General features: G+C 37.8%; 1 protein-coding gene across 7 annotated transcripts in view; it reads right to left on the minus strand.

Moving 5' to 3' along the window:
- The window catches only part of LOC144979755 (reticulon-1-A-like), a 43,059-nt gene that overhangs the window by 7,182 nt on the left and 20,516 nt on the right, over window positions 1–15,361 (minus strand). For all 7 annotated transcript variants that reach the window (XM_078926827.1, XM_078926796.1, XM_078926766.1 and 4 more), the window contains 3 exons: window positions 14,657–14,864; window positions 11,602–11,740; window positions 6,883–6,952 (listed from right to left, as the gene is read on the minus strand). In XM_078926827.1, the coding sequence (XP_078782953.1) occupies window positions 6,883–6,952; window positions 11,602–11,740; window positions 14,657–14,864 (417 nt within the window). The remainder of the gene's footprint in view (window positions 1–6,882; window positions 6,953–11,601; window positions 11,741–14,656; window positions 14,865–15,361) is intronic.

Raw genomic sequence — 15,361 nt, forward strand, 5'->3', positions numbered from 1 at the left:
GAGAGAGAGAGAGAGAGAGAGAGAGAGAGGCGTTTTAACGTGTATTCATTGGGAATGGGAGGAAGGGTGGGGTCTTTTGAGACAATAAACAATGTGAGTGAACCTAGGATTTCATAATAATATATAGATGTCACTGGAGTGAACCCAAAGAAAAAGGGGAGGAGAGTTTAATAGCTGACAATTGACCACAAGGGGTTGTGATAACGAGTGGCAGGTCCTAAATAACTCGACGTTGCAGCTCAAACAAGAAGATTCAATTATATGATTTCATGTAAGTCATTACACATTAAGCCCCACCCGCTCCTCTTCAAGCTGTCATCTGACTCAAAATGGAAACAATGCAACAAATGATTTGACCAGTCCCATTTTTTAAATTGCAATCTCATTGGTCAAGATGTTTCCCATTGATTGACTTTGACTTCTTTTGAAACGAAGGGCTTTCTTATACTATCCCTACCTATTCTTTGCTCCACCCCCTCCCTCCTTTTCCCCCTTTGTTTATCTACCAGTCTCGCTCGCTCTCTTTGTCTCCCTCGTGTTTCTTTCACACATACAAACACACACATAAACACCACACACACACACACACACACACATATTTATATCTTACTCTCTTAGTCTAACCGCATACTCTCTATAGAATCGAACGCATGACCTTCACATCCGACAGCAGTAGTGACATACCACAACGCGTGTGCTTGACCCAGCGACATCTAAGTTTGACCTCGTCCGTTGGATGTTAAAAGTGGAAATACCTGCTTTTAACAACTGTTTGTATTGCAGTTCTTATATTTTTGACTAAATTATGCGCCCGTGATTAAAGACTAAATTGCTGCAGACACTGAGTTCAAAATCAATCTAATCTATGACATAAGTTGAAATATTCACGTATTACTTTCCACCAGATCAACATATCAAGCTAGCTATTTAGTGGCTGATTGGTGGGCAGAGGGTCTTTATAAACAAGTAATAAAAAATGAAAAAAAAAACAGAAAGCAAAACCATTACAAAACTTTATACAGCTGGCAATAAAAAACGGATCCCCTTGCTTGTTGGTCGGATGCTCAACCAAACGTCTAACTTAAGTATACTTATTTTTCATTCATTTCAACTAATTAGTGTGTGTGTGTGTGTGTGTGTGTGTGTGTGTGTGTGTGTGTGCGTTTGTGTGTGTGTATGGGTGTCGGTGTGACTGTCTGTCCAGGCGTTTTTTGTAGTTGTTTTTTGGGGGGTTTTGTGTTTTTCTTTTTCATCGTCTTCATATCTCTCACTTTCCACATCCTTCTATTTTTTGTCCAAACTTTTGGAGAAGGTAGTACTGACACAATTATTATCTCATGTTAAGAACAACAGTTCAGTCAGCCTACAAACAGCAACACAGAACTGAAACGGCACTTCTTAAAATCTTTTGTTATATAATGCAGATGCTAACAATATCAATTTATTATGCCTTTAAGATCTTTCAGCTGCCTTTGACACCATTGACCATTACATTTTGTTAAGAAGACTAGAAAATACGTAGGCATAAAAGGAATTGCCGGTTTACATCATACAAAAATGTATTTACAGGATCGATGGCTGACTGTCATGGTGAATGATATTTAGTCAGAACAAGTTTTACTAAACTTTGGAGTGCGTTCTTGGCCCTGTCTTTTTTCTGTATATAAGCACCCCCTTTCTAGTGTGATATCCAGATTCAATCTGTTATCATTTTAATGCTGGTGATACGCAAATATATGATTCAGTACCCCTAAGTAATTTACAATTCTTAATACAACGAATTTCGAGCTGTTTTAATGAGATTAAATCTTGAATGTACCATAACAAGTTAAAATTAAATGATAGTAAATGATAGTAAAACTGAGATTTTAAAGTGTGGAAGGCAAATAATTCACCTATTACTCTCGGAAATAGCACAATAGAATTTTCAAATGAAGCAAAAAACCTTGGCGTCATCATTGATAAACATCTTTCCATAACAAGCTGCTACGTGAATCACACCATACAATCTATGTACATAGAAATGAATAAAATAAGCAAAATTCGTAATTTAAAATAGCAGAACTTTTAATTAATTCCCTTGTTGTATCTAAATTGTACTATTGTAACTCTCTGTGGGCGAAATAGCTAAAGACAAAATAATTTTTCTGTTCATCTTATATTAGCTCATAATTTAGGCACCTTTTAAATTTAGTAAGAATGGTTTCGCCTATTTCATTCAGTGTAAATGTACCAACAGATTTCGTTCCATTTCATGCTTTTCGTTTCCTATGACAATGAAGATATTGATTTTAAAACAAAAAGGGATGTGTGTGTACGTGTTGGGGCGGGGGGGGGGGGGGGGGGACATACCCTATTTTCCAGCTATTCTTAGGTTTAATTCACTATCACTCACTCCTCACCCCATATAGTTGTACAATGACAAACCCTGATACACAATTAAGTCTAATTTACAAGATAGCCAAAATCATCAATAAGCGTAAATTAAAGCTATGATGCTTAATAAAAATAGACTCATCTTGAAAAAGGAGTCAGGGTCTAAAAGATTGAGGAATAGTCTAATGTAGTAATATTATATCAGAGTCACGCCTACAAACTTGACGGAGATAATTTATTCATCGACTTGTTTGATCTCGGCAAGGGAGCGCCACAGCCGAAAGATCCCCTCACGCCAGGTCAAACACACTTAGCCTTGCCTCTCACGCGTCCGTGATGGCGAGTGCTGGCCCTCGCTGACGTGAAACATTTGTCAATCGAGTTATTCGTATTTTGCTATATTCTTAACTTAGATACTGTTCTTTTGGTGAATACGGACGAGGCATTTTGTATTGCGGTTAACCAGGGTGAACAGTATGTGAGACGGTGGTATAAGATACTGTCCTTTTGTTGGTTACAGGTAGAGTTATTTGCTTGGCTTTAACCAAGAAAGAACAGTATCTCAAAATATTACGCAACATATTACGTCAATGAAATCGCCGACTAACAGAAAAACGCAATTTATCATCAGCTATTATTTAATGTTAGAAGACTTCCACTATGTAATAGAATTAAAGAGTTATGAATGAAAAAACTAAATGTGTCGATTGCGGCAAAACTGGCTGGATCTGGGTCAGCCCAGATACTGTCCTTTTGTTGGTTAGGGCAGAATTATCAGAAATCTACATTTTAACTATCAATACACATTACTGATGAATATGAATGAAAGTGAACATTGCGCACTCCAAAATCATTTTGATTACAAAATTTTGAGAATTAGCTTCTGTTTATGCCAAAGAAGATTATATAAATTTAATGTAGACTGGTAAAAATATAAATTTATGATACAATGTTTCCACAAATATGTACATATGTTCACCAATAACATCAAAAAAAGGAATACTGGACACACCACAATCATCACATCTGATGACGAGGATAATGAAAAGGAGAAATGGAACAACTATATAAAGATTTTGTGGCATCACTCAATCAATGAAATGTAATTTTCCTCCAGTTTGTGAAGGCTGGAGCATGCCTTTTCCCAGTCTTCCCTTTTTATATAATTATTGCCTCGTAGGTGAGAGTAAGTTTGGTGTTCCTCCTCTCAATCTTTCCCTTTACTTGGGCCCAAAAGAGCTCGATTGGATTGTGCTCACAGTGACATTGGGGAAGTTGCACAAAATCTGATTAGTCAGTCTGCTTTGAAAACTATTTCTGGTTTGTTTCTTTTCACCAGGGAATATAGTTAGGCCTTTGATAAATGGTCAGAACATGAAGTACTGCCTGGTTAAGCCCATAAATCATGTCAGCTTTTTTAGTTGTCGAAGTTACCCATTGAAGTGATCATGGGACACCGAATGGTAGCTTTGCCCAATACAATACTGCTGGGTGCTTCGAAGGAATGCAGCAAACGGTTCTTTAGCTAGTCTTCAAACACCTCCGCAAATACCCCAGAATGATAGGCTCTACTTTCCATATGATGCAGAGCAGACAATAGTGCATGGCATCCTACTAAATATCCAGAATCTTCACCACCTGCAAGAACGGTGATATCCATATCAGTGTTGTCTAGGATCCTTTTCTGACCACGTCGTTCCACAATGGTGATCTCTTTGTCGTATTTCGATAACCATTTTCTCAGGATTGATCGTGAAATTCCAATTCCATAGCCATCCTCTTTAATGGCTTAACGATAGAAAATTCTTCTTCTTTTTCACGTTTGATCACATGGTAAGCCTACTCTCCACCAGATATGCTGCTGTCCTCTAGGCGCCAGTGGACCTTACTCCTCAAGTTGGTTGGGGCAGTCGGTGGCCAGTATTTTCTCCTAAGGGCAGAGAGGGTGGGCAATTCTGTAGGATGTGTTCACCTGTCATAATTCCTGTTCCCAAGGGGCACTGACTTGTTCCCACCTTGAATTTGGTATGGAGTTGGTGGTTTTATCTATTATGACCAGTTCGCATCCTAAAGGTTATGACTTGCTCTTGTCTGGTCAACTGATAAAATGGGTAATTTTTGTTATAGTTTAGATGCTGCTCAATCCAACAAGTCAAGAAGAGGGAGCTTATGATGTTCTTTGTTTCTTCATATGATGAAGCATCATCCTCTTGTAGCAATCTTGTTCCTTCCTTAGCAAGTGCATCTACAACTTCATTACCTCTAGTGAGATGGTATCCATTGAAGGACGACACGATGGGACCTGCATAGTAGATCTTCAATTTCTCTATCTTTGAGATCAGAGGTCTGTAGCTTCTGAACCAAAGGAGCTTCAGTCAGGATTACTATCCTGTGTTGTGTTTGGATTATTTTCAAGACAAGTTGTAGCTTATCTTAATGCCTCTACTTCAGCTCTGTAGTTGGTAGAATGTAGCCCTGTTGCTGTAAAGAATTTGTCCTCTATGCCGGTTGGATAATTTAATGTATATCCCTGCTCCTCCATTCTGTATAGCATCTTCAGGAGAGCCATCAGTGTACACTCTAGTCCAGACATCTCCTGGAAATTTTGTGTCCAGGTATTGCAGTATGCAATGTCTTCTCTCATCTTGGAACTGAGTGTCTTTCCTCTCGATTTGTGGAGTCGTGGGGCATATTTGTGGCAGGCTATGATTTTTCCAGATAGGAATTCTGGAATGAGTAATGATTTCCTTCAGTTTCAGTCTGTCAATTCTGTATTCTTTCTCCAGCTTGATGAGTGAGGCTCTTCCTCTGTAGTCTTCCTTTTGTTGACGGATTCTTGTGTTAATTGGATGGTCAGGAAATCTTCTACATTTGGCTGCCTGTGTCAATACCTTGATTTTATGACCATCCTCAATGGAGTTGAGGTGGGACGTTGATTCAAGTTATTGGATTGAAGTGGATCTTATGCCTCCTGTGATAATTCTACATGCTTGATTTTGAATCCTGCCGACTTTATTAAAGTTTGATCTGGCTGCAGTTATTCCATATTCAAGAACTGACCTGGTCCTTCCAGTGTGTTACGTGTTATACACATGTAGCACATATCCTTGTAGTACATATCCAACTTCTCTATAAAAGTAATTAATCATGACCATTCTCTCTGGTACCCATCTGTCACACCTGACAATGGAATGTATTGTACCCTCTCTCTCTCTGTAGCGTCCTGTCCAACCTATATTATATCTAGTAGTATTAGTATAGTCAGTTGTATTCCTACTCTTCTATTGATATCGTGTATGCACTGTTATATTAAAGTACTCGTGTTAACCTGTATATAAACTTGTTTGTTTGATATATTTAAAATACTATCTATGCTCGGACCTTTAACAAACCTTAGTGTTGAAACGAACTTATATTATGGTGACAACATGTTACACAGTGTAAATCTTACGAAGTATTGAAACATTTCTTCATAAGGTTGAGCCTCAACTTTACTTCTTGTGTGTGATTTCCAGGTCAATCTTCCGTCAAAGGTGACTCCAAGGTATGTGGGGCTATTTTCTTGGGGAAGTGAATGGCCATTAATTTTCAATGTTATTCTTTGGTCCTTGGGAAAAAGGCTAAAGATGGGGTAGGTGGTTTTAGCCTACTTTATTTTGATGAGCCAATGTGTTGTCTAGTTTTCTGATACATTGCGTTGAAGATCCTTTATGATGTCACTGACAAAGATTAGAAAGAGTGTTGGACTCTTTAAGGAACTCACCGTTTAAGGATCTTCTTGCAGCTGTGAATACATGGCTCCCTGTACATTGCCTGAAAGATCCTTTACGATGTCACTGACAATGATTAGAAAGAGTCTTGGACTTAGAATGCCTCCTTAAGGAACTCCCTGTTTAAGGATTTTCTTGCAGCTGTGCATTCCACCTATATATATCCTTGCTTTCCAGTTGTTAAGATATTGTGAAATCCATTTCTTCACATTGCTGTTCACTCTAATTAGGTTGAGTTTAAGTTTTAGTCCTTCCTTACTGTGTCGAATCCTTTGCTATGTCTATCCAAACAGGTACAGTTTGTTCTTCTCTTTGAATAAGCTGGTTATTCAAAATTATGACTTCTTATCCGTCGTATAATTGAGCGATGGTTCATGGTTATCGAGCAGTGACAGGGACAAGATAAAACACAAACAAAAAAGAATATTTTTAATATTGTTGAGTCAAAAAATAGAAAGATGTAGAGCCTAAATGTTTGTTAGACTAGTTACAACAAATTATGCAATAACTGCCAAATTTTTCAATTTTTTATGCACTGTATATTGATTAAATAACTTGTGACCCGTACTGTGAGATTATAATAAAAAGGGCAGCCATGTCAATAGCTTGCCACGCATAGCATCAGGAGGTCATTAAGCACGAACCATCAATTGTAACAGACGGTGGGGATATAAGGAAGACAAAACACAAAATTGAAAACAATTCTGCACATTTTTTTTTAAATGAGAAAACCTACCAAGTATGATCAAAGTCATTCCATTGAACCAAGCTCCCACATATGTGAGCACCCACAAGAGGAGGCCAAACTGAAGGATGGGAGACAAAATGGTTTTCAAAAAAATTATTTATAATAGCAATAAATAACTGATCAACAATATCAATAAATAGTAGTTTTGAAACTATATCTGCTGCTATTTTGTTCACTAAAAAAAAAGGATTATTCTTATCATCATCATCATTGCCTTTTTCACCCTGGGTCAGGGTATAGGCCACAGACAAACAGTTTCTATCCTTCTCTATCTTGAGCTAACTTTTTAATCTCATTCCAGGTCTTACCACTTCTCTGTATATCAGCTTCTTTAATTCTTCTCCATGTTCCTCGTGGCCTTCCCTTGATCTTCTGCCCTGAGGGTTCCAGTCCAATACTTTCTTTGTTATAGTGGAGTCGTTCTTTCTAAGCGTGTGTCCAATCCACCTCCATCGTCTTCTTCCTATTTCCTCTCCCACTGGTTTCTACTGTGTTCTTTTCCATACTTCTTCATTTTTTATTCTATCCATCCATTTTATTCTGAGTAGCTTACGTATGCACCTATTTACGAAAATCTGTACCTTCCTTATACATGCCTGTGATGCGTTCCAAGTTTCACATCCATACAGTAGGACAGACTTCGCATTTGAGTTGAAAAGTCTTAGCTTTAGTCGAAGGGAGACATCTTTAGTTCTCCAAACTCTGTTCAAAGATGTTAATGAAGCCTGTGCCTTTCCTATTCGTGCTTTCACCCCTGCTTCCGTGCCTCCATCCTTGTCAATTATACTTCCAAGATAGGAGAAAGTATCTATATCTTCGAGTTCCTGATCTTTTACTTTGATCTGCTCCCTTTGACGCGTACCTATCCTCAAGACCTTTGACTTTGCTGGGTGAATTCTTAGACCAATTGATTCCGAGAGGCTGTTTATAATTGTGGTTTTTGCTTGCATCTGGTCCTGGGTGTGGGACAAAAGAGCCAGATCATCTGCAAAATCCAGATCATCCAACTGTGTCCAGGGGGTCCACTGTATCCCATTTCTTTGCCCTTTGGAGGTTTCTTTCATTAGCCAATCAATGGCAAGGATGAACAGGAATGGTGAGAGCAAGCATCCCTGATTGACACCAGTCTTAATGTCAAAGCTGTCAGTAAGCTGGTCTTCATGTACAACCCAGCAACTTAATCCTTCATACATTTCCTTAATGAGGTTTACTATCTTTTCAGGGAGTCCATAATGTGCCAGAATTTTCCACAATGTTGCTCTGTCAATACTGTCGAAAGCCTTCTCGTAATCCAGAAAGTTGACAATAAGAGGAGTTCCATTCTGTTGACTGTTCCACTATGACTCGCAGAGAGGCAGTCTGGTCGGTGGTTGAACGGTTTTTCCGGAAACCTGCCTGTTCATCCCGCAGTTTAGCATCTGTTGCACTCTTAATTCTCTCTAAAATAATACGGTTGAAAATCTTTCCTGGGATAGAAAGAAGAGTGATACCTCGATAATTATTACAATTACTGAGGTCCCCTTTCTTTGGAAGCTTGATAAGATGTCCTTCCTTCCAATCCTTTGGGAATATCCCGTCATTCCAGATTCTCTCAAATAGTGGGTGCAGGGCCTCAGCATTTCTTACAGCATCAACTTTTAGAGCCTCCGGTGGAATCTGGTCTGGTCCAGCAGCTTTCCCCCTTTTCATCTTGTTAATGGCACCCACAATCTCTGCTATAGATGGTGGATAACAGCTAATTGTAACTCATTCCTTGCAGGCAAAATTTCTGGCTGGTTGTCTGGTGGTGGTCTGTTCAGAAGGCAGTTGAAATGTTCCCTCCATCGTTCAGATTGAGCCTCTTTTCCAAAAATAGTTTTCCCATCTTTGTCTTTGACTGGTACCTCTGGTTTCCCATATCTTCCAGCAAGTGTCTTGGTAGTTTGATAAAGGATCCTCATGTGTCCTCCTGTCGCTGCTGCTTCTGCTTTCTCTGCAAGTCTGTTCATGAATGCTTCCTTGTCTTTCTTCACAGATCTTTTGACTTCCTTAGCTATGGCTCGATACTGCACTTGTGCATCCAGTCTTGAAGCCCTTGTTCGGCTTGTGTTCACTTGTTCCTTCCTTGTTCTCCTCTTTTCAATAAGGTCCAAGGTGGTTGGACTTATCCATTCTTTATGTTCCGATTTCTTTACCCCCAATACCTCGTGGCAAGTTGTTATATAGACTTTCTTGATCTTTACCCAATGTGACTCTACATCTATGTCCTCCTCGAGCTCATTAAGCGGTTGGAATCTATTACGCAATTGTAGTTTGAATTCCTCATTCTTTTCCCCATCAAGTGCATTCACCTCGAATTTTCTTCTTGTATGTGATCTGGTCTCATGTTTTCTGAGTCAGAGCTTAAGCTTTGCCAATAGCAGGTGGTGGTCTGATCCAACATCTGCCCCTCTCCGTACTGTCATATCTTCCAATGAACGTCTGAATCTTCGAGAGATACAAAAATGATCAATCTGATTCTCTGTCACACCATCTGGTGAGACCCAAGTTGCTTTGTGGATCCTCTTATGGGGGAACACTGATCCCCAATCACCAAACTGTTGAATGCACAGAAATTTGCAAATCTCTCACCATTATCGTTCATTTCTCCCATGCCATGACGTCCCATGATATCTTCATAACCTATGTTATCCTGTCCCACTTTAGCATTAGCATCTCCCATCAATATGTCGATGTCTTTCCTTGGCAACTTGCCAATCCAATGACTTGTTGTAGCAGACTATAAAATGTATCTTTGTCCTCATCTGTTGCATCATTTGTTGGGGCATAGATCTGTACAATGTTCATGCTGATCTTCTTACTCCGTGTTGTAAAGGACGCCATGATGATCCTTTCTCCGTGTTGTTCCCATCCTCTCAGTGACTTCTGGGCAAACTTGCTAAGAATTATTCCTACTCCCTGTGTATGAATCCCGTCCCCTCTCCCTGAATATAAAATCTTCTCCCCAGACTTGAGGTGTTTCTGTCCGGATTGTATCCAGTGGGTTTCGCTTACTCCAAGTATATACAGCCTGTATCTTCTCATCTCAGTCACAACTTGAGAGCTTTTTCCTGCTTCATACATGGTGCGAACGTTCCACGACGCAATTCGAAGCTGCTTGTTTGGCGAAGACGTCATCGGGTCAGCAGAGTCCTTTCGGCTTTGTCTGTTGTCCTTCATAAATTCTGTCATTCCAGAAACTCTTCGGTCGCCCAAGCTAAAAAAAGTATTTGGTTTGTCTGTCTGCGTTTCTGTAACAGTTGGAGTTTAACGGAAAGGGGTGTTAACCCTTTGCCAACCCCCAACCTGGAGGACCAGGTGACTCAAAGATGGGGGAATCACATACCATTAGTCGCCTTTTACGACACGCTGGCTTGGCGTTGGGCTATTCTTGACCCTCTCAGTCGAGGGATCCCGGACACCACACGGGGTATTATTCTTATACTTTATGAATATACAATAAGATCCTATGTTGGAAATTTAGAATGAGTTCCCAGTATCATTGTGCAAACTTGGGAGTACGCATTGGGAATGAGTTCGAAATTTCAAACTCACAAGATCAAGAATCTTATTATTAAACCTCTCCGAGTACCTCACCTATGTCCTTATTTATCACAATACAAACATTGGTTGGTTTTCGATTGTAATCATTGGACATTAAGAATCATCATTGTGGTCAGGATATCAGTATGCATCGAAATCTATTTTTAGTAATAATAATAATAAAATAAAAAAACAGATATGAACCGCTACACATTTTAACAAAGGATAATAGGGTGCCTCAATATTTTTGCTCTTATGATAAGAGTGGTATCAATTTTTATCCACGATTTCAAGACATTTCAAATATCTGATTCTATCTCATTTATAGTCTTAGGATAGACTTTCAAAGATTTGGAGTTTGGGACTATCATAAAAAAACTGCATGGTAAATTGTATGTTTTGTTTGTTTTTTGTTTTTAAGGGTTTTACGGCGCTTGCAACACATTTAGGTTATATCAGCGCCAGTAAAAAGGAAGAAAATGGGATAGTAAAGAGTTATAGAATTACAATTAAAGCACCCAAGAAAAAGTGAGACATAGGGGAACTGGGAACAAATAGGGATCAGATGTAGATTCCAAGAGCATACCACCAATGTACTTAGTTTGAGATCACTGAAAAGTCTCATCCGGACACAAGCACAGGTCCCAACTAAGAGGAATACACTCAAATGTTTACCAATCATATAATATAATATGTAAACTAAACATAATACAATGCATAACAGAGAGATGATTTACAAGGAAAAAAATATCATCTCCCAAAACTATAATTATACATTCGACTGTTTCCCTCCCAGCCAAGGAGCTCCGGCAAGGATCAGGACAAAACTAAGTAATCTCATTCCAAGACAATGACAGGAAACAATTGGGAAACTGGTATGGGGGGATAGAAGACAGAGCATGTACCTCCCTGCCCACTATGGGAGGTCAGGATCCCCACCCAGGGTAAATTGTATAATTTATGACAAAAAATTATGCATTCACATATCTTACAATAAGTAACAGTTTTTATTTAACTAAAATGGTATGCTAACATTGAGTCAAATCAAAAATAGATAATGAATAATGAAATATAAACATACAAGTATAAAAATACTTTTTCCAAATAAATAAAAGAAGTAAAATAAATTTAAAACCAAGAATTTACCTTGATAGAGTCCACCATGTCCTCAATGAGAAAAAGCCTCCTCAACTCACTTATTGTGCAGTTGACATTCTTTAAGACGCTCTGGATAACACTCTTCAGTTTATCTTCATTCAATGTAATGTCAGAATCAATAAGTTGCCTTGAAGAAACACATTAAAGACAGTTGATATGTTTTGTTTATTTGTTTTTAAAAGTTTTACAGCGCTTGTAAGACATTTAGGTCATATCAGCGCCAGAATATAAAAAGGAAGGAAATGGGATGGTAAAAAAATTCTAGAATTAGAATTAAAGCATAAAAGAAAAAATAAGACAAAGGGGAATTGATTCAAATAGAAGTAGATTCCAAGAGCAAATCATCAATGTTCTTAGATTAAGTTCACCTAAAAGCCTCATCCAGACACCGCAACAGGATCCCACTACGAGGAATACACTCAGATGTTGACAAGATACCTTAAAAACGAAAACTATTACTTTCAATACATAATAGAGAGATGATTTACAAAGAAAAAAAAATACCACCTCTTAACAACTCCATACATTTGACTATTTCCCTCTCAGCCAATGTCAGGAAACCAGAAGACACAAGTTACCTCCTCCATTCGGGGGGGGGGGGGGGGCAAAAGACCCCCCTCAGAAAGACATTGTTAATATCACATGATATAACCCACAAATACACTTTACACTTCTCATAATCATCCTACCACCGACATTTTAGTGTCCATATGAATAAAAGCTTTAAGTATTTTGAAAACCTGTGGAAACAAACAAAATAGCCTTTCTGCAGCAGCTACCCTATTGTATAGATTGATAAATAATCCATACACTAAGAACATGACACCTAATGTATAGCTCCAATAATTCCTCGTATGTAATGGTACACAGAATAAAATGTTTTTGTTGTGGTTTAAGGGCAGTCGCAACATCTACATTACTTCAGAAAATTTTTATTCTCTATTGTCTTCTGGCACTTTTCTATTCACTTCATATCTTGTTGTTACCAACATAAGTGCCTGCTCCACTCACTTTTCTGAATTAAAAATTCACCCCATACACCGGAGCATACTCAATGTCTCAATCGTTTCTATGTTATATGTTTGTGTTGAGAATATTGGCTATTAAGCTTAACTGCTGGTCAAAATTATTCGCGATGGTGGTGTACGAACGAATCGGCGGTCTCAAGAAGTGGGTGAGAGAGGGATCTAGTAATGACTTTGAGTTTGAAACGAATATTTTTGTGTTCGTGGATAGCTCACACGGTAGAGCCACGCTCTCACCTGCCAGGCGGAGTTGTCGTACCAATAAGGTCGCAGGTTCAAACCCCACCACCGCCGCGGAAAAAAAAAAAAAAAAAAAAAAAAAAAAATTTTATTCTCTATTGTCTTCTGGCACTTTTCTATTCACTTCATATCTTGTTGTTACCAACATAAGTGCCTGCTCCACTCACTTTTCTGAATTAAAAATTCACCCCATACACCGGAGCATACTCAATGTCTCAATCGTTTCTATGTTATATGTTTGTGTTGAGAATATTGGCTATTAAGCTTAACTGCTGGTCAAAATTATTCGCGATGGTGGTGTACGAACGAATCGGCGGTCTCAAGAAGTGGGTGAGAGAGGGATCTAGTAATGACTTTGAGTTTGAAACGAATATTTTTGTGTTCGTGGATAGCTCACACGGTAGAGCCACGCTCTCACCTGCCAGGCGGAGTTGTCGTACCAATAAGGTCGCAGGTTCAAACCCCACCACCGCCGCGAAAAAAAAAAAAAAAAAAAAAAATTTTTATTCTCTATTGTCTTCTGGCACTTTTCTATTCACTTCATATCTTGTTGTAACCAGTATAGAGAGATATGATGGGATAGTCAAGAGATTATGGATCTTGAATTTAGGAGTGCTTGTTTGTTTGTTTATTGCTTTAGGTCTCTTCCAACACAATTGAGGTTATATGAGAGACCGCTGAAACAAAAAAACAAGCAATCTAACAAAAATAGTACAAATGTAAATCAAAATCATAATCTAAAGATATCATAAGCTAAATTATAAATAACCAAGAACAAACAGGCAGAAGATTTACAGAAAAAAAAATATCCCCTGTCAAAAATACAATCACAAACCAAAGAAGCAGGATAGGCTAGTAAAGAGAAGAAACGACATCACTATCGGATCGTACACCCATGCGAACATCATAGGTATATGATTCAAGGGTGATGCTCCCATCCAACCACCCGCTAGGAGTGCTTGAAAACAACCAGGAAAAAGTAAGTCAAATAGCAAACAGAAAAAGATGCTGAGAGTAATCAACTGCATATCTAGTGTAAAATCACTTAAAAGTCCAACATAGAAACCTCAGTCAAGAAGACCGGCACTGAAATGCCTCAAAATATTTAATAAATAAAACGGATAATAATATTCGACACGAAGAAAGAATATCTCTCATTAAAAAAATGATATATTTGAATGTTTACCTCTCAGCTAAGGAGCCTATCCATGATTAAGACAAAACAAGTAATTTAATATTTTTGGACAAGGACAAAAAGTGACATAGAATGGGACATCAGCTATAGGGGGTTAGAAATATATACACAGGGAAAGTGAAAGTACAAGAGATAAAACTGATTCAGTGAATTGCTAATTTAAATAATGATACTCCCAGATCAAATATGACACCAACAACATTTGGTATATCCTCACATATCTCATTACTCTTACCATGTTGATTATCTATGAATTATACAACAATTTCCAAAGACTGCTCATGAAAGCTGCCATTCTTTAAAACTTAAAAAAATTTTCAAAGAGCGTATGCACACCTAGCAAATTTAGATGAATGCTTTTGACATGTAATAATAAGTATAAAATACATAAAAACAGGATATGATTTAAAAAAAAAAAAAAACAACAACAAAATTGTATGTCAAAACGATGGCTTACATCGATTTCAAAAATAAGTGAAAACTGAATCAGCTGTTGTTTCTAAATGACAAATAGAATTAATATATGCTTGCTTCAATTCATGAACCATTTCTCATTCCTTATTACAGATTTTAAATTCCTTACTTGAAAGGGTGACCTTCGTTAGATTTCTGCACTGCTCCCATGATTTTCTTGTAGACTGTGAAGCTGAAAGTGACAACAAGAACAGCAAGGGAAAGGTAAGCCACCACACTGAGTAAGGAGAAAATGGCCAGGGACAGCAGCACCACCAACATTGCCCCAAACACCATACCTGTTGTCTTGACATCTCGCCAGTAAATCAGATCAATCACTGCAAGAGGAACAAAGATACATAGAAATCAAATCATAACAAATTATGATTGAATCTTTTAATATTTACAATAATGGTATGACAAAAATCCATTTCATGCTAAAATACAAATACGTAATCATATGAGGACTTCATCTCCATATCCATTTGTTGTATGATTGTAGTTTACAGTTATCATTACTCGTCTATAAAACCTTTCAGATAAAAAGGGGGTAAATCAATTACTATATAAGGCTTGTGGCTTTTTGAAACTCTTGAGGATAAATCATGACAAAAATATATATAAAACATGATTTGTATGGCTGTACAATCTCTTATTAGTAAATCTTATAATTATAAACATTATCAATCATTATCACAAGACTGTATTGCAATTAATTATCAACATCAGTACATGTCTAAACTAATTTTTTCTTAAATAAAAACTTATAAATCATAATGGTAACATAAAGAATAAAATAAATTCACATAAACGTTGACTTCTATTCTTTAATGTA

This window comes from Berghia stephanieae, chromosome 1 (genome assembly GCF_034508935.2).
Source record: "Berghia stephanieae isolate SIO BIC M18660-M18661 chromosome 1, UCSD_Bste_1.3, whole genome shotgun sequence".
Taxonomy (NCBI): domain Eukaryota; kingdom Metazoa; phylum Mollusca; class Gastropoda; order Nudibranchia; family Aeolidiidae; genus Berghia; species Berghia stephanieae.